Genomic DNA, 18,799 nt, shown 5'->3' on the forward strand with positions numbered 1-18,799 from the left:
TATTGCACTTTTAATTTGGTGGCTAATGATGCTGACTACTCTTTCACTGTCCTGTTTGTCATCTGTATATACAGTTAGATGAAGTCACTTTTTTTTTTTTTTTTTTTTTTTTTTTTTTTTTTTTTTTTTTTTTTTTTTTTTTGTGGTGCTGGGGTAAAAACCCCAGGCCTCACTTATACTAAACAGATGCTGACCATTAAGGTATATCCCAAGCTGTCCTCTGCCCCCCACGCCTGTTTCCCCCTCCCCTGTGTGTGTGTGTCTGTGTGTGTGTATGTGCTGAGAGGGGTTGGTTTGTTATATGTGTTATTATTTTTGAGGAAATGGTTTCTATAATTAGTTTATGCAGCTCAGCCCATCATGCTTTTTAAGACTTATTCTGTTATTAAACCTCATTGGCACCGCAAGTTTTTAAGACCTTTTGTGCCTGGCCACTGTCAGCCTTTCAGGCTTCTGGTCTTACTACTTCCTTCTACTGACCATGCATGCCCGTTCCCTTTGTAATGCTTACAGCCTCGTTACACTGCCCAATAAACTCCTTACCCAGACATTATTTCCTACCCTTCTAGGCTTCACTCAGTGCCAGGCTTCACTCATTGCCAGGCTTCACTCAGTGCCAGCCTTTAGTATGCACTGGGGCTTACTCTGCCATTTCTTATTAGACAGGATATCATGTAGACTAGGTTGGCCCCAGCCTTACTGTATGCCAGAGGATGACTTCAGCCTGAGCTTCTCTTACCTTCACCTCCCAAGACCTGCAGTGACAGGGCTGGGCTACCACACCCAGTTTTGTCCAGTGCTGCATGGTAAACCCAGGGCCTCGTGCCTGCCAGGCAAGTGCTTGGCTCACTGACTCACACCCTTGGCCCTTCCTCTTCTGACCCAGGAAGAGGAACAGATCCACTCCTACACATACTTTTTCTTTCTATCCATCTAGCTAGTTTCGTTTTTTTTCTTTCTGCCATTTCCGGGTCCTAGCCGGGCTTTATCTGTGCATGACTGTGTCTCTTGTAGAGCATGGCTTTCGTGACCTTGGGAGATGCGCTCTGTCACTAGTGGTTGGAAAATGGGTCTTGGCAGATAGGAGACACTTAGTGAGTGCTAATTGAAGGAATGGATGTGGCCATACATTCCTGTCTCTCTGTGTCTTTGCTCTCTCTTGTAGCATATTATTTAGCATAGTGTTTACTGTACTTTTACTATATACCAAGCAGTACACGATGCCCTGTTCCAAGGTGTTTAAGAGTTATACGGCACTAACTTACAATTCTTTTGTAAGCTTCGTTGATCTCCCTCTCCAGCCACAAACATGGGAGAATCAACCCTGAGACATTACAAGCACCTGTGCCCAGTTGCCCCAGCTGGTACTGGCACACATGAGGTGATTACATCTGTGCAAACAGTAGTGATGTTAAACACTGTTTTATTTGTGTGAGGTCAGAGTCTAGCTGCAGTTTTGAGTATACTAAGTGTCCCACCGACCTGGCTTCCAGAATGCACAGGAAACATCTGTTAATTTTGGAAGGCAGTTACATCGATTGGGAGAATTACTGCTGTCAGCTAAAAGTGTGTTTCTGTGGCGAAGAGAGTGAGCTAGTTCATAAGGAACATCTGACTGTACTGTGGGATGGTTAAACAAGAAGCTACTGGGTTTGCACACCCCGCTATTTTTCTTCCCCAGCACCCCAGAAGGAAGCCATCTTGATCTAAATTCCCACACCAGAAGAACAGTTTTAACATTGTCTCATGTAGCCCTTGTGCTCCTTTCTTTTCTGTTGTTGTGATAATGCATGTGACCAAAAGCAATGTAGGAAAGGGAGGAAAGGGCTTACTCCACTGTGTAACTCTCAGGTCCCATTTCATTACAGAGGGAAGCCGGGGCAAGGATATGGAGATAGGAACGAAACAGAAGCCATGGCGGAGTGCTGCTTACTGCCTTGCTCCTCAGGGCTAGCTCAGTGTGCTTTCTTACATAACTCAGGACTATGCTTCCAGGGGGTCCCCATCCTCAGTGAGATGAGCCCTCCATATCAACCACTGGTCAAGAAAATGCCCCCAGATCTGCCTAAAGGCCAGTCTAGTGGAAGCATTTTCTCAGTTGAGGTTGCTGTTCTCAGGGTACTCTAGCAGGTGGCAAGCTGACAAACAAACAAACAAACAAACAAATCAAGCAAACAAAACCAGGACAGACCTCAGGGGATCTGTCATGTACTACTCAGAAAGTGCAACTGTAACCCTGACAAAACAAAAATTAAAGAAACAAATCTAAAGATTGAAGCAGTTCATTTTAAATAAAAGAACTGTCTGTGTCTTCCATAGACTAAGAATAGAAGTGAAAAAAAATCTAGACGACCTACATAGATTGTTTTGGAGTTAGCTACAAGTTTACCAAGATGTCCTGGTGAAATCTATCTCTATCTATCTATCTATCTATCTATCTATCTATCTATCTATGTGTGTGTATACATATATATATGTACACACACACACACACACACATATATATAGTGTAATCAAGAGTAAAGCAATGAATGTGCTGCATGCTTGTATTCAGCTTTCTTTCCATATTTATATAGTTTAGGAACCAAACTCAGGGAACGGTCCTGCCCACTTTTAGGCTGGGCCCTCCCACATCAATTAAGATAATTAAGACGACCCCCAACAAAAGTGCTCATAGCCTGATGTAGATAGACATCCCTTCTTAAGGCTCTCTTTCCAGTGATTCTAGATTGTGTCAAGGTAACAACTAAAAGAACCATTGCAACAACTTTGCTCTTAACATCTTGGGTGTTCTTTCTAGTTCTTGGGCTGCAGAGTAAGTTCTCGACCAGCCTTCGCTAAAGACCCTGTTTCAAAAAAACACGAAAAATTTTTGTTTCATAAAAATGAGTTGCAAAGTAGAGCAAGAGGGGTAGGTGGGAGGATCAAGGGTTCCAGGGAAGCTGAGGCTGCCTAAGAAGACGTCCTCCTCTCCCCTTTCAAATAGGCAGTGTGCAAAGAAAATTGGCCCTGATGTTTAGTGAAGAACATAAAAGAGAACGCAGAAGGGCAAAAGCTTTCTGAGACTTAAAGAAATGGATTAGAACTCATTGACATACATACAATCTTTTAATAGGACAGAATTTAAATATTAAAAAAATAAGCTTGTCTGATGCTAGAATTTTTTTTTTTTTAGTTGTGCTTTGATCTGTAGTCGTTCCCTGGTTAAGTGTTAATTCTTTCACACAATAAGAGTCTAAAAAGAGATCTCAGCTGCTTTTTTGTGTGTCACTGTATTGGGTTGATAACCTGTAGCGTGCTAAGCCAGGTGGGTGTTGTCACACGTGGAGGCAATCTGTGCCATCTAGGAAGACCTATCAGGAAGCAGGCGAACAAGGTAGCAGTTCTCGAAACACTCGTTCTTACAGAGCCTGCTCAAAACGGAAAAGTGTTTGTGAACCTGTCGTCAGCACTCTCCAAGTGCATGTGTCCCCTGTGTGCCGGCTGAAATCTTGTCCCAATAAGGATTTCTGTTGGCTACTCTGCTGGAGCCCCCCAGGTGGACGCCATCAGTCAACCCCGTGTTTAGGAATTCAGCCTGAAGGAGCTGGTGCTGTTTCTGTTACCATATCTATCATCTGATGCTCTAGTGCAAGCATTTCTTCTTCCTTCCATTTACCTTGCAGAATACAAAGGGTTGATCCTTGCTCTTGTCTGAGATAGAAGAGATCTAGGGTACTAGAAGAGTTCCTTTAGAGACTGTCACTATGCAGAAAAAACTATTGCTGTGGCTTTATCAGACCATGGCAACACGGTCTGATTGGTTGGTTGGGTTTTTTTTTTTTTTTTTTCTCATTTATGAGGGAGATCAAATGGGAATACCTGTCTTCAATCTGTTCTGCCTTTGATCTTTCCTTAACAAATATTTAAAAAGAAAATGTTAATGAGAAATATTTAAAGTAATTGAGACTAGTAAACTTGGCAGGAAGAATGGGGACGCTGAAACTCTGTGTTAGTTTAATTGTAAAAATTATATAGAACTTTTAAAATTTATAAAACAAAAGGTAAAGATTCTCTTCATTTCCCCTTCTTTTCTTTAACTGTTTTTGTTTGACTGTTGGTTTGTTTTTCTCTTCACTATGGAAAGTTTTAGCACTAATGGAAAGTTTAGGAGGCCTCACACTATCTCTGGGAGTCTATTGTTTGATGAACAGGGAAAGAGAGACAGGCTGGCTTAGCAAGATCAGAGCCCCATCTTCCTCTGCCTAGGTCTGTGTCCAACTCAAAGCCTGACCCACTGGCTGCTTGTAATCAGGGAGAGCAGTGCGTGCCACAGGCATAGATGCATGGCCAGTGCTTCTGGCTGCTCATTATCCCTTGACTTCTCCACTGTTTTTAGAAGGAACAAGGGCACTCTGTAAAATGCTCACATTGGGAAGGAAATCAGCAACTTTGTTGCAATCATGGGATGTTGTTCATGTCCGCCTTAGGCCTTCGCTGCTGTTAGCATGCCTCAAAGTGATTATTACTAGAGAGAGAGAGAGAGAGAGAGAGAGACAAAGAGTGTGCTTATGAAATGGTGGACTGTCACCAAATGAGCCAATGTAAAGTGACTAAAATTCCTTTAGAAAGAAGAGACAGTCTAATGCAGAGCTTGAGGGGTTTATGTATGAGTAAGAAGCAACCCAGAAGCATCAAAACTAAGCAGGGAGCCCCAGGGATGTGCTGCGAGGCTCCCCGGACTTCAGAGTAGCAAGGAGTTCTTGATCCGGATGCTTAGGCGGGAGGTGAGCAGTTTCCCATGACTGATAATACAGAGGCTCTTCTGAAGTAATCGTCTGTCTGCTTCTGGATGTTAAGTGTCTGTAACAATCATGTTTTTCCCTTTAATATTACAGATAATGCTATGTGGGAGAGGATGAAAGGACAGGCAGGCTAGCTCTCTGTACAAAAGCATTGTTTGTGAATTACTTATGTTGATTCCTCACAGAGTTCTGGCAGGTAGGCCCACTATTGTCTCAGTTTATGAATGAGAACAACTGAAGCACAGATAAGTTAAAGACTTACCAAAATTCCATGAAACCAGTAAGTGGAGGCTGAGACCCAAACACCAGTAGTTTTGGTTCGGAGCAGATGTAATTATATGGCAGCCTAGCAATCCTTTCCCTTAAAAGGACAGTGGGAATTATTTTATAGTTGACAGGCCATAACTTTCCTCTTGCACCTATCCAACTATACCTGTGCAAAACTGTACAAAAACGAGCATTCTTAGTTCCAATAAAACTTTGATTTGTAGGCACATTCCTTTGATAACATAAACTTCATTTTGCAATAGGAAGCGAAATGCCCTTATTTCATTAAAGTGGAAAAAGCCTCAGAGACTGCATTTCAGAATTAAAAGTCTGATATAGTATAGCATTTTCACATGTCAGATAGTCCTTTTTTTCCCCCACCGTTTGAAAGGATTTTCACCCTTTGAAAGAATACTTAGCAAGCCAAACGTGGCAGTGCACAGCAATCAGGAGACGGAGGTGGGACTGTCATTTTGAGCTTAGCCTGGTCTAATAGACTCTGCATCACAAAAACCAAAACCAACCAACCAAACAAAAATCTTAATGTAGGCTTTATAAAATAAGTGGCAGGTGAATAAACCTAACTGTACTATACTGTACCAGTACTCAGATGCTAGGATTAAGTCTAATTCAGTCATGCAATACATAGGTGAGGTTTGTATCAAATTCTGGATTTACTAGGGGTAAAAAAGAGCAGATCTAGGCTCTGGCCATTTTATCTACTTGATAAACCCTAATGTCTTTCTCTTCTGATGACTTTTGTTTTGTTTTGCCTTTTTAAAAAATACTTTTTAGAGTTATTTTATTTTGTGTGATTGAGTGTTTTGGTTGCATGTATGTCTGTGGTCTGTGTGCATGACTGGCTCCTGAAGAAGTTAAAAGAGGCATTGAATCCCCAGGAACTGTAGTATGGACAGTCGTGGGTGCTAGGAATTGAACCCGGGTCCTCTGCAAGAGTAGCAAGTGTTCTTAACCCATTTTATATCTCCAGCCCCTCCTTTGTTGTTGTTATTGTTGCTTTGTTTGTTGTTGTTGCATTTTTCTCCTCAAACCCTCACATATGCCCCTTCTTGGTCTCTTTCACATTTATGACCTCTCTTTTTCAATAATTATTTCTCTCTCTCTCTCTCTCTCTCTCACTCTCTCTCTCTCTCTCTCTCTCTCTCTCTCTCTCTCTCACACACACACACACACACACACACACACACACATCTGCATTCCTAAATACATAAGTACAACACAGTCAGTCTTTACAATGCCACTGTATGTATGTTTTCAGAGCTGCTCTTTGGTATTGTGTAAGCAGTTGATGTGGTCTTGCCCTGGGGAGGACTGTTTTGCTCTCAGCAGTCCTTAGCTGCCTGGACTCCTTTGTGTAGGGTTGAGGCTCTGTGAGCCACTGTCCTCCTCTGTCATGATTCAGCTCCTGTTTCAGAAGTCATGTGGTGAGGCTTCATGGCTGTAGCTCCAGACTTTCCTAGGAGTCACAGTCTTACAGCCAGCTCCCTGTTCCTCGGGCTCTTACCATCTTTCCACTCCTCTTCCTCTGTGATCCCTGGGCCTTAGTTAGGCTGTAGATGTGTTGCTTGGGACTAGGCTCCACAACTCTGCATGGGTATTGCTTGTGGCTTTCTGTAATGGTTTCCATATGCTGCAGAAAGAAGTGTCTTTGATGAAGGCTGAGACCGACTCTTACCTGCTCAGACCCTAAAGATCAGTTTAAATCGTATTTATTTCTTATCTGCTGGATATAATAGACATGCTATCATTATTTCATTTAACTTTAATAGCAGGTGGTATTCTTTCCATTTTATGGTTGAAAGGAACATGTAATTAAAAAGCTTAAGTAGCTAACCAGTTACATACAGACAAATGAGAGGGGGGCCCTTGCTTCAAACACTAGTCTCTTGGACTAAGAGCGTTCTCCTTCTCTGTGGAGGACAGCCTCTCCTTTGCTCCTAGACATGTTTGATGTTATCGAGAAGTACTTGGGGTCCTATTCAGAGTGAACCTGTATCTCCCCCTTCTTATGTAGATGGTTATTTTTCCTTCTTGTACATTTTCCCTGACTCTGGTTTTAAAAGATGTTATCATAGTTTGCTTTAACTGTTGTTTTTTTTTTTGAGGGGGTGGTTCTCAAAGATTCTAAAAATAAATACAATTAGTCAACAGTATAGCTAGTGGGAGGCACCCTGATATGTGGGATTGAGGGAGTGGTGAACGTCTAGTGTGCTAGCACCTTGCTATAATTCCTGTTTTAAGAAGTATGACACAAGAGGATTGTGAGTTTGAGAATCCCAGGCTACATCACAGGACTCTGTTCTTAGACCAAAGAGTAGGTGAAAAAAGGCTGGTGGTATGTTAGTGGTGGAACACTTATCCCACGTGGGCGAAGCCCTGGGTTCATTCCTCAGTGCTGAATAAAAGTGAGGGAGTGGAGGAAAACATCTGCCCGACTCCCGTTAGATCCTCTGGCTTTGAGAAAATAGGACTGTGTCTCCAGGGCACTCTGAGAAAGAATGTTCTATTTGGATCTCTGGCGTTATTGATCCATTGCTGTTGTAGAGTAGTAGACATTTAAGAGAGATCTTTTCTGACTTTTACATATGGAAGGGAAATGAGTGCTGGAATTGTTCATAGGTATCTGTGAATAAGGAAGTGAGCTAAATTTAATCATGAGTAACAATTTAACCCTGTCCCACATCACCTTCTTACAGGCTCCCAAGCTGCTTACTATCCTTTTCCTTAGAGGGAAGTTTTAGGTAGGGTTGTCGTTTCTGTTAGGAACTGAGACACTTAGCAGATCTGTATAAAATCTGGGAGAGAAAACAGACACCCTTTGTGTTTAACGACTGTTTGCTTTTACTACCCTCATGCTTTCTTATAGGGAGGTCTGTGTGTAATGTGACAGTTAACATGCTATAACATGGAACATGCCACATTACTGCAACATTACCTCAATGTCTTTAGCCTGCGTATCACTTGGATTTATCAAGCAACTGTTTAGGTATCTTTATAAAATATAGTCAGGCATATGCAAAGCGAACTTTAGATAGCCCTCAATGTGGTTGTTCAGGGTCATTTATTTAGAAAAGCCCAGTGCACCTGCTTGTGCACCTCAGGGTCCTGGAGGATGACAGTCTCTGCTGGTCATTTTAGTTGAGTCTTCTCTACCTTGTTAGTGAGGGAGGAATTCTTGTTCTAGGATCATGGCTTTGGCTGAACACACAAAGTTCTGCACCCACTAAAGGTCAACATACATTCATAGCTGGAGAGAGGACTCCAGCTCTCCTGCAACACTACCAGAGAATAAGATGAATCCCTATGAACTATGGAAGGCAGGCACTGTATCTCAAGAAGGTGGAATACCCCTTGGTTCCTACAGCAGGTTTATTATGGCTGGTTTATTCGAGTAATTCCCTATACAGGTGGATACTGTGGCTGTTTGGGTTTGTCTGAGGACCTCCAGTAAGACAAAGATTAGAGGAGAGTTTGGGGTTAGCCACTCAGGCCCATTCACTTACCCCCGATCTCAAGGCAGAAATTGGGTCTTCCTTGTGTCCTTATGCTAATGCAGTGGTTTGTACCAAGTCACAATCAAAAGTATGACACATAGTCACATTTTTCCAAAGTCTCATCACCTCCACAGTGGCCACTGGGATGGATTAGGCTTGAGATGACATGGCATTGGAGGAAGCAGCGTGGCACACACAAGTGACACAGGACAAGTCGTCACCCTGGGAGGAGCTACCCATTTTTGGATAACTCTCACCTCCTGGCTGGCCCGGCTGCTGGCTCCTTGCTGAATGTGAGATCTTGGCAAAGCAGCAGGGAGAGTGAGGTCTGGATTCCCAGTGCTCCTGGGGGCTGGGGATAGGTGGGTGTCTGTTCTGCCTTCCCTCCCTGCCAGGCAGCTACTGTTAGCAGCAGAAGTGCCCACCCCGTTCTTCCCCCACCTCCTCTTTGTTCAGGTCACTCTCTGTGTCATCCAGACCACCTTAGGGCCTTTATGTGCACCGTCCCCAGCCTTCCGGCATTCTGGATGACTTGCTGGAGCCATTCCTCACACTGAGCCCTTTCACACTCCCTGACCGCAGCAGCCTGCACAGGGTACTGAGTGTCTAGAGCCATAGTGTCTCCTGTAACATGTTACCTAAAGTATGCCACTCCATCTCCCTCCCTTTTCTTGGTTCTTTGTTTCTAATCCCCTCTCCTTTCCCTCCTCCTCTCCCTCCTTCCATCCTCCCTCTCATTTGGCTTTGCTGATCTGCTGCTAGGGATAGATCACAGAGCCTTGTACATGGTAGGTAAGGATTCTTACCTCTAAGTTGCATTTGGAGTCCTTACTTTCTTTTTAAGACAATGGTCCCTTTACTATGCGTATCCTAAATCCTTTTCATTTGTTTAGGAAGGCCACATTTATAAATGAAAATAAAGAGAAAGAATAAGATAGTTGATAGTTTGAATATTTTAACCAATCCTACTGGATTGTCTTTACTTAGCCTCCAGAATGATGAATAATAGATACTTAACAGGCTATCAAATTGTTCTTTTTAATAGAAGTAAAGGCTATAGTTGCCTTATTTTAAGTCCTGTCTATATATCAGTAAGGTTTATGTATATGTATAAATACACGAGCATGGATTTGCAAATAGGAAGTGACCTTATGTGGTCATCTCAGGCTCATTGTTTCTAGTGGCTCTTTTTTGGGCTAGTTCTAAATAAATGCATATTCTGCCATGAAGAAGTAAAGGAAAAAATGATAGTGGGTCCACAATACCTAGAACCTTTTCAGTTTTCAATAACAGACACATGATAGGGCCTGGAGAGATGCTCAATGGTTAAGAGCACTGGCTGCTCTTCCAGAGGTTCTGAGTTCAATTCCCATCACTCACATAGCAGCTTACAACCATCTGTAACTGTAGTCCCACAAATTCCAATGCCCTTTTCTGGTGTGCACATGTATGTACAGACAAAAATACCCCTGTACATAAGTAAATAGATCTCTAAAAAAGAAAAGAGGCAGTGGTGGTATACAGCTTTGATCCCAGCACTTGGGAGGCAGAGGCAGGCAGATTTCTTAGTTCGAGGCCAGCCTGGTCTATGAAGTGAGTTCCAGGACAGCCAGGACTACACATAGAAACCCTGTCTCAAGAAACCAAAAAAAAAAAAAAAAAGGAAAAAAAAAAAAAAAGAAACAACAGTTTTTGGTATGCTAATAAACTAGATTAGACACCTGCTCTATTTTATTGGTGGCAGCTTTCTGATCAGTAGAAGGGTTTTCTGTTGGCATTAACAGAAAGGTTGCAGTCTGCACTGCAGGAAGTTTATTTTAAGGAATCATTCCTCCAAGCCTTCCAAACCTGAAAACAGCAAAGTTGCTGATATGAGGTCGCTATTTTAGCTCAGTACTTGTTTTGGTGTAGACTTTTATAGAATTCTTTTCACTTCTAGGCTAGAAACAGCACAGACCTGACCTGGCTGCCTCCCAGCTAGGCTGGGGGTGGGGAGCAAGATATTGGACTGTGCTCAGCCTGGAGTTCCTTCATCATCTACTGGGGGTGAACCGGAGCCAGAACTGATCCTTATTTACAGGCCAGGGAGCTCCCCAGTGAGATAGATGGAGCGTCATGGAGACATCCCACACCGTCTGTCCACCTTGGCATAGGCAGGCAGGCCACCAGTTTAATAGTCACTCTTTGGCCCCAGCTACTGACCTCTGGTGCTGTGGTTTTTGAAGCCATCAACTGGCTAACCTTTGTTCTTGAGAGCTGGTGATGTAGCTCAGTTGTACAGTGCTTGCCTAGCATGTGCGGCTTGTCCATTATTGAGAGACTTATGCCAAACAAGCCCCCTACAGACCAAAGGAAAGACACAGTCTATGTATTCTTGTATTTTGAGAATTAAAAGATTTCTGTGCTTGGGGGGGGGGTGTGTGTCTGTATGTGTGTGTCTGTGTGTGTGTGTTTTGTTTGAGAGAGGATCTCCGAGCACATGCTGACTTCTGAATCTCCATGTATAAGGATGATCCTGGACGCCTAATCTTCCTGCCTTCCCCTCCCAAGTGCCGGGATTGTAGGTTATACAACCATAGGATTTTTAAAAAAAATGTTTTTAAAGGTTACTATGCAGAAAATATGCAGACTTCTAAGCCTGGGGGTTGGATAGAAAATGAAGTGTAGGAACACATGCATACACGCATTCATGCTTAGAACTACCTTTCATTTGCATGTTGAGGTTTTGGTTGTTGTTTCCTTTGTTTCTTTTGGTTTTGAGACAAAGCCTCACTGTATAGGCTAAGCTAGAACTCTCTAGCCTAGGCAGAACTTGAACTCACCATCCTTCTGCCTTGGTCTTCTACGTGAGTTTACAGGCTATGTACTACTACAACCTTTTGTGTATGGTCTTTAGTAAAGTAATAATGAATGTGGATAGCAGTGTTTTTGTTTTTGTATTTGTTTTAATGTAGCAAAATGAGTAGGGAATACAGCAGAATAGCAGAATGTTTTCCTATCATGCTTGTGGCCCTGGGTTCAGTCCCTGTCATCACTGAAAAACAGAATGCACCACAATGCTTTCTTCAGAACTTCAGTCATCAGTGTATCCTGAGACTTTCTAGGGATAGCCTGTGGACATATGTCAGCATTTGTATATGTACACATATGTTCTTATGTATGTTTAAAAAGTGTGTGTGTGTGTGTTGCTGAGGATCAAATCCCGGGCCTCACATATGCTAGGCATGGACCATATAACTGAGCTGCAATCTTCAATTCTCAAAAGCACATTTTTCTTTTTTTAAATTTTTATTAGATATTTTCTTTATATACATTTCAAATGCTATCCCGAAAGTTCCCTATACCCTCCCTCCACCCTGCTCCCCTACCCACCCACTCCCACTTCTTGGCCCTGGCATTCCCCTGTACTGGGGCACATAAAGTTTGCAGTACCAAGGGGCCTCTCTTCCCAGTGATGGCCGACTAGGCCATCTTCTGCTACATATGCAGCTAGAGATATGAGCTCTGAGGGTACTGGTTAGTTCATATTGTTGTTCCACCTATAGGATTGCAGACCCCTTCAGCTCCTTGGGTGCTTTCTCTAGCTTCTCCATTGGGGGCCCTGTGTTCCATCTTATAGATGACTGTGAGCATCCACTTCTGTATTTGCCAGGCCCTGGCATAGCCTCATATGAGACAGCTATAACAGAGTCCCTTCAGCAAAATCTTTCTGGCATATGCAATAGTGTCTGGGTTTGGTGGCTGATTATGGGATGGATCCCTGGGTGGGGTAGTCTCTGGATAGTCCATCCTTTNGTCTTAGCTCCAAACTTTGTCTCTGTAACTCCTTTCATGGGTATTTTGTTCNNTATTCTAAGGAGGAATGAAGTATCCACCCATTGATCTTCCCTCTTCTTGATTTTCTTGTGTTTTGCAAATTGTATCTTGGGTGCTCTATGTTTCTGGGCTAATATCCACTTATCAGTGAGTCAAAAGCACATTTTTGAAATATTTTTGTGTATTCATTTTCTTCTACATAGATAGAAACACTATGTTCTGATTGATTGATTGATTGATTGATTGATTGATTGATTGATTTAGTGTGTGTATGTTCGAGACAGGGTTTCTCTGTGTAGCCCTGGCTGTCCTGGAACTCACTCTGTAGATCAGGCTGGTCTCGAACTCAGAAATCCACCTGCCTCTGCCTCCCAAGTGCTGGGATCAAAGGCATGTGCCACCACTGCTCAGCTGTCCTGACTTTTTTTTCAAAAGATTTGTTTATTTTATATATATGAGTACACTGTATCAGTACAGATAGTTTTGAGCCATCATGTGGTTGCTGGGAATTGAACTCAGGACCTTTGCTCTCTCTGACCCCGCTTGCTCCAGCCCCAAGATTTATTTATTGTTATATGTAAGTACATTGTAGCTGTCTTTAGACACACCAGAAGAGGGGAACGGATCTCATTATGGATGGTTGTGAGCTACCATGTGGTTGCTGGGATTTGAACTCAGTACCTTTGGAAGAACAGTCAGTGTTCTTAATCTCTGAGCCATCTCTTCAGCTCCTGTCCTGATCTTTTAAACTGCCAATATTGGCCAGAGGACAAGCAATATTGTGCACAGATCTAATTGATTTCCGAATAATGGTGTTTCTGTGTTGAGCTCTGGTTCAACTCTGCAGGCTTTATGTGCGTAAATCCTAGAGGATGTCAATGAAATGTTTTCTAAGGAGGACTGTTGCTGTAAAGTTTTTATGTGACATTTGACGTATTTTCCAGTGGAGGGTCCACAGAGAATCCAGCATGGGAAAATTTTAACTTTCTAACCTAACTCTGGAGAGTGATTGCAGAGACCTTGGCACTTGGAATTGAAGAACTAACTGTTCCTATCAGTAGGAGAATCGAAGAACTGTGCCTATCAGTAGGAGTTGATTTCTGGCTTTGTCTTCTTTTGGTTTCCTAGAAATCTGTCTCCTTCCAGGAGCCAATCTGACTTGGAAAGGATGGCCCAGGGAGGTAGTGTGTGTTCTGGCTGTGGTCGAAGCTTGCTTAGCCTTTCTTTCTACCACTACATAGGGACTAACTGGGCAGGAAGATGGGGAGGTACACTGTCCTGTTCCATTAGCCCGCAAAACGGACAGTGTTAGCTGTTAACCTCCAAGGAAATACCGAGCATAGACCAGTTCCTTACAGCAGGCCTGGCATCAGGAAGGACCCCAGTCACATGATTAAAGCTACCTAGGTTGGTTGGAAGCTACAGTTGATTATGTGAGTGAACAATTTAATGACTAAGTGTACTTCGTGGATGCTGCTCTGTTTGCACTGAGCTCACTTTCTTGGACCCTTCAAGTCTTCCTTTAGTTTTTTGTTTCATTTTGTTTTCTCTTCCCTCGTCCATCCATCCTTCCTCTCAATCCTGTGTAGCCAACCTCATCCTTGCACCTTTAAAAATGCTAAAAAGGAGCTAGGTGGTGACAGACACCTTTAAGGCCAGCAGGTGGGTCTCTGCATTTGAAGCCAGTCTGGTCTACAGAGAAAGTTCCAGAACAGCCAGTTACACGAGGTATTCAGTGTCAGGCAGCACGCTGGGATTAAGCTGAAAACACGTTATCTTGTGCTTACGTGTTGATGAGGAAAACTAGGGATCCTGTTGCCATTGGTGTGAGGTGCTTTAGGGTCCAGAAGAGACAAACAGGCCAGTTTGTGATGAGGGGATAGAGAGACTCTAGGAAGGTTTAGTAAGCAGCCTTTGGAAGTCTGAGTGTCCCACTGTTTCATGTCGGGAAGCTTGGATTCATGAAGTTCTGGTGTCACTTGCTGTGGTGATGGGGAGTGACCCAGGACCTTGTTCATGCTAGAAGAAAGACCACTCTGCCACTCGGCCATATGCTCGTGTTTAAAGCGTCTTTCCCCTGCTCTTAACTAGTGAGTGACCTTTGCACTTTACTTCATCCCTGGCGCTTGGTTGGTTGTTGCTGTGTCCTGCTTTGATTTTAGAGTCCAGCTTGGCCTCAAATTCACGATCCCCATGTCTCGGCCTCCTGACTGCTAGGATTACAGGTGTGTGGCATCTCGTTTTCCCTTGGAATTGCTGAACAGATGCCAAGAAGTATCTGTCTTCTTAATAAAGCCCTTTTAAGTGTTTGACTGAGGACCACTTTCAGCTCTTAACCAAAATCAGTATCCCAGTTCTCCACCACGTGTCACCTGACATCCATGTGTCCAGAAAAGTCCAGAGGGGCTAATGGGAAAAGCCTCACTAGGACAGGACTTCTCATGCTACTGGGTCCTGACCTTCCAGATAATGCTGATAACTGCTCAGAAATGTAACATGTGCTGGGTGAGGTAGCAAGGCTCTGGAGACAATCAAAAGGGGAAAGTAGATGGGGTGGTCTCAGTGAGAGACTGTTCCTTGGTTCCCAGCACAGCCAACATGCCACCCCCTCCCCCCAAGGTAAAGGTATATTTCTTTCTGTCTATGTGGAGGAGCCCTTTGCTCGACACCTTGTTTATTTGTATTTATTCTTGCCAACGCAAACCAAAAGCCAACAGCCCAGCCAAGCTGGCTCTGGTCCCTGATCCCAGACACAGCTAATTTTGTCAGTGATCTGACTGGAAAATCCCTGCCTCCCTCCCACCCCAGGATGTGAGTCTCCTGCCTGTCCAGGCCACCTATGATAAAGGTGTGCATCCACCCGGCCCAGTGATAAGAGGCCCCAGCCAGTGAGTAACAGGAAGCCTAGCCTTTGGTGGTAGGAGGTGTTCCTTTTGGCAGTTTGCCTAGGTCCCGTTCCTTTGTTGTGTAGTGGGTGAACGGCAGGAATGGCTGCTGGAGCAAGTCTGTTATTCTACAGTGTAATCAGGACCTCGCAGAAAGTTTATCCTTAGCTTTTAAGATTCACATTAGAAATTCTTACAGTCTGGAGCTGTGGCAGCTGAGTGACCTGCCTGTGTAGCCTGCAAAGGGGCCTCAGCAGGAATGGAAAGCAGATGTGTCCATTCTGCCGGGGGGGGGGGGGGTTCCTGAGAGTTTGCTTTGGGTCTTCTACTGGATTTACCTATTCTACTCTGCACATGCTCCAAGTAATATCTGATTTTTGAGTAACATCAAAAAAGGCAGTTTGTTATCTGCTGAGATAGCTTTACACTGTAGCCCATCTGTTTACTCGAATCCCCAGATGCTGGGGTTACACCCCGGCTGGTCTTGGATAGGCAGTTTGTTAAAGCATCTTGTTTCTGAGCGTGTACATCCTTTGCTAGACGGATTGCCATCATCTGCCTGGGGAACTTTACTGTGGAATTCCCCTTACAGATTGGATTGAAGCAGTGCCTGTTAGCTCCATGAGATCTCTCTCTGTACACACTAACAAACCTTGGCGAGGTCAGGCGGATAGGGAAAAACAGATAAGTGGCCTGGGAGTGCTGTCCTAGCTCCAGGAGAAGCTGAGTCACAGTTACCTGGAGGGCTGTTTCAAATACCCTAATTAGGTGGCTGGGCTCTGACCTGTTAGTTTCTGTAGGAGGCTGGAGCCGGAGACCCTCTGAGTCTACTGTCCTGCTTACATCTTAGGCTGCAGGAACATGTCAGGGATAACTAGGGTGGTGGGCAGGTAGGGTGGTGGGCAGGTAGGGTGGTGGGCAGGCGGGGTGATGGGCAGGCGGGGTGGTGGGCAGATAGTGTGGTGGGCAGGTAGGGTGGTGGGCAGGTGGGGTGGACAGGTGGGGTGGTGGGCAGGTAGGGTGGGCAGGTGGGGTGGTGGGCACGCGCTCCATGTTACTCCTGCACTGTTGACTGCCGCTTACCTAAGCAGGGCCTCCTGAGGTTTATAGATTTTGCACTTTGTTGTTGTTTTTATTGTTTCATTGTTGTTTTAAATACCAAGGCCCAAGGTCTCAACAAGTCTCCTAGTATACTCACTGTAAGTCCTCCTAGTTTGTACAAGAAATCAGTACAGCAGACTCAGCCTTCAAAAGAAAGGACAAGGGGAGATGTAGATTGGAGACTGCCGGGGAACTTGCTCTCCAGTCACCGTCCTGACATCAGACTGATGATGAATTTGTACTGCTGTTAAACTTTAAACACAGAGTGAATTTGAGTTTATAGCAGCTGAGGCAGAAAGGAGAGGTAGTGTTAGGCTTGCCTGGCTCCTTCCAGTTCCTCCGAACCTCTTAGGTGCATTCTCTCACATGGCCAGGATAAGGGACCTGCTTCCGGTTTGGTTTAGCCAGCAGCACTTCTTTTTATTAATGGGCATTTGTCTTGATGCAGTTCTGGAACATCCCAGGAGGGGCAGGATGCTCTCCATCTTGGCCTCAGTGACCTGCCTTCTGATGAGGAAGTCATCAATAGTTCTGATGAAGATGATGTCAGCTCCGAGTCCAGTAAAGGCGAGCCAGACCCCCTGGAGGATAAACAGGTAGATTTCGGTCATTAATTATTTCTGCTTTTGTTTTTCTTGGCCTGCTGCTGCATGGGGATGCTGCTTGTCTCCCTGAAAGGAAAACAACAACAGCAACCGTAGCGAGAGAGAGAGAGTCTGCAGAGGCTTTTCCAGTTTAAGTTTGTTCCTGCACCTACAGTGCTATGTATCCAACTCTGTATTCCCCTAAGGATTATTTGGTGACTTTTGAGAAATTATTTTTACTAATATTTACTGCATGCTTTTTATATATGCATGTATATATGTGGGTCTTGGCATATGTATGGATGTGGGTGTTTTCTATCTCAAATCCCCTGGAGTAGTTTGAGTTACAGACAGCTGTGAGCTGCCATGTGAGTACTGGGAATTGAACCCAGGTCCTTGGGAAGATTAGCCTGTGCTCTTAAAAAAATACTGCGTCAACTCTCCAGCATGTCTGTCTGTTTGTGTGTGTGTGTGTGTGTGTATAGGTTTGTGCCACCACACCCAGGGGAGTTGTTAAGTTTCTTGAAAGAAGGAAATTATATGCATTGGGGCTTGATGACATCTTTAAAAAATAACGTAAAATATACTTACTGTGTGTGGGTAGATGGGGAAGCTTGCTGCAGTGAGCACGCTTTTGAGCCACAGTGGAAGTATCAGGATACACGTGGCTGGAGTCGGTTCTCTCCTTCTGTCGTGTCGCCTCCAGATTCAGTCTCAGGTTGTCAGGCTTGGCCGTGAGTGTCGTCACCCACGGAGCTATCTCGCTGGTACTTGATTATGTCTTTTTCAGGACAGAATAAAGATTGTCCCTTGTACTGGTTAATTCCCACATAGATGTGGCAAAATACCTGACAAGAAACAAACGTAAGGAAAGAGGGGTATATTTTGGCTCACAGTTCAGGGCCCACCAGTCATGCCAGTGGGAGCTTGAGGCTGGGCATGCCTAGTGCTAGCTTCCAGCTTGCCTTCCCTTGTATTCAGTCCAGGACTCCAGCCCATGGAATGGTGCCGCCCACCTACAGTGAAGGTGGGTTTTCCCATGTGAGCTAACCTAATGGGGATTGCCATAGGGTTACTACTGCTGTTAGGAAATGCCAGGACCAAAAGCAACTCGGGGAGGAAAGGGTTTATTTGAGTTACATATCCTGAATCACAGTCCACTGATGGAAGCCAAGGCAGGATCCAAGATGGAGGCAAGGGGCTGCTGATGGAGAGGCCATGCCTTGCTCTTCATGGTTTGCTCAGCCTCTTTCTTCTAGCACCCAGGACTACTAGCCCAGACTACTACCTCCAAAGGCTGGGCCACATCAATCACTAATTAAGAAAATGGCCTGCAGCCCAGTCTTATGAAGACATTTTCTCAAGTGAGGTTCCCACCTCTCAGATGACTCCAGCGGGTATCAAGTTGACTTAGCTAGCACAGGGACAATCCTTCATAGGTGTTCCCTGAAGTTTGTCACCTGTGTTACTCTAAATCCTGTCAAACTAACAATGAATATATTAACTATCTCACTGTTACAAATATAATGATCATTTTCTTAAAATAATCCAGTGTGTGTGTGTGTGTGTGTGTGTGTGTGTGTGTTTGGGAGACGAGAAGATTATCCATATGTTGATAAAGGTTTAGGATGTGTGATAGGGAAATAAATACATTGTGTTAAATTCATTTTTAGTTTCCTAGAAACATCTGTATGTTGCATATGAAATCATACCACTTTGAGTAAAGATATTATGGAAGGGGGAAATTAAGCATAGTCACAGTACCCCCAGGATATATTGGGGTGTTACTGAATGGAGTTTAGTCACAGTACCCCCAGGATATATTGGGGTGTTACTGAATGGAGTTT

At 44.1% G+C, this 18,799-nt stretch overlaps 1 protein-coding gene across 1 annotated transcript in view; it reads left to right on the forward strand.

Moving 5' to 3' along the window:
* Window positions 1–18,799, forward strand: part of Fgd6 (FYVE, RhoGEF and PH domain containing 6) — a 107,143-nt gene that overhangs the window by 22,376 nt on the left and 65,968 nt on the right. The window contains exon 3 of the mRNA XM_021174937.1: window positions 16,817–16,964. Coding sequence (XP_021030596.1) covers window positions 16,817–16,964 — 148 coding nt within the window. The remainder of the gene's footprint in view (window positions 1–16,816; window positions 16,965–18,799) is intronic.

The sequence above is a fragment of the Mus caroli genome, chromosome 10 (assembly GCF_900094665.2).
Source record: "Mus caroli chromosome 10, CAROLI_EIJ_v1.1, whole genome shotgun sequence".
In the NCBI taxonomy this organism is placed as follows: domain Eukaryota; kingdom Metazoa; phylum Chordata; class Mammalia; order Rodentia; family Muridae; genus Mus; species Mus caroli.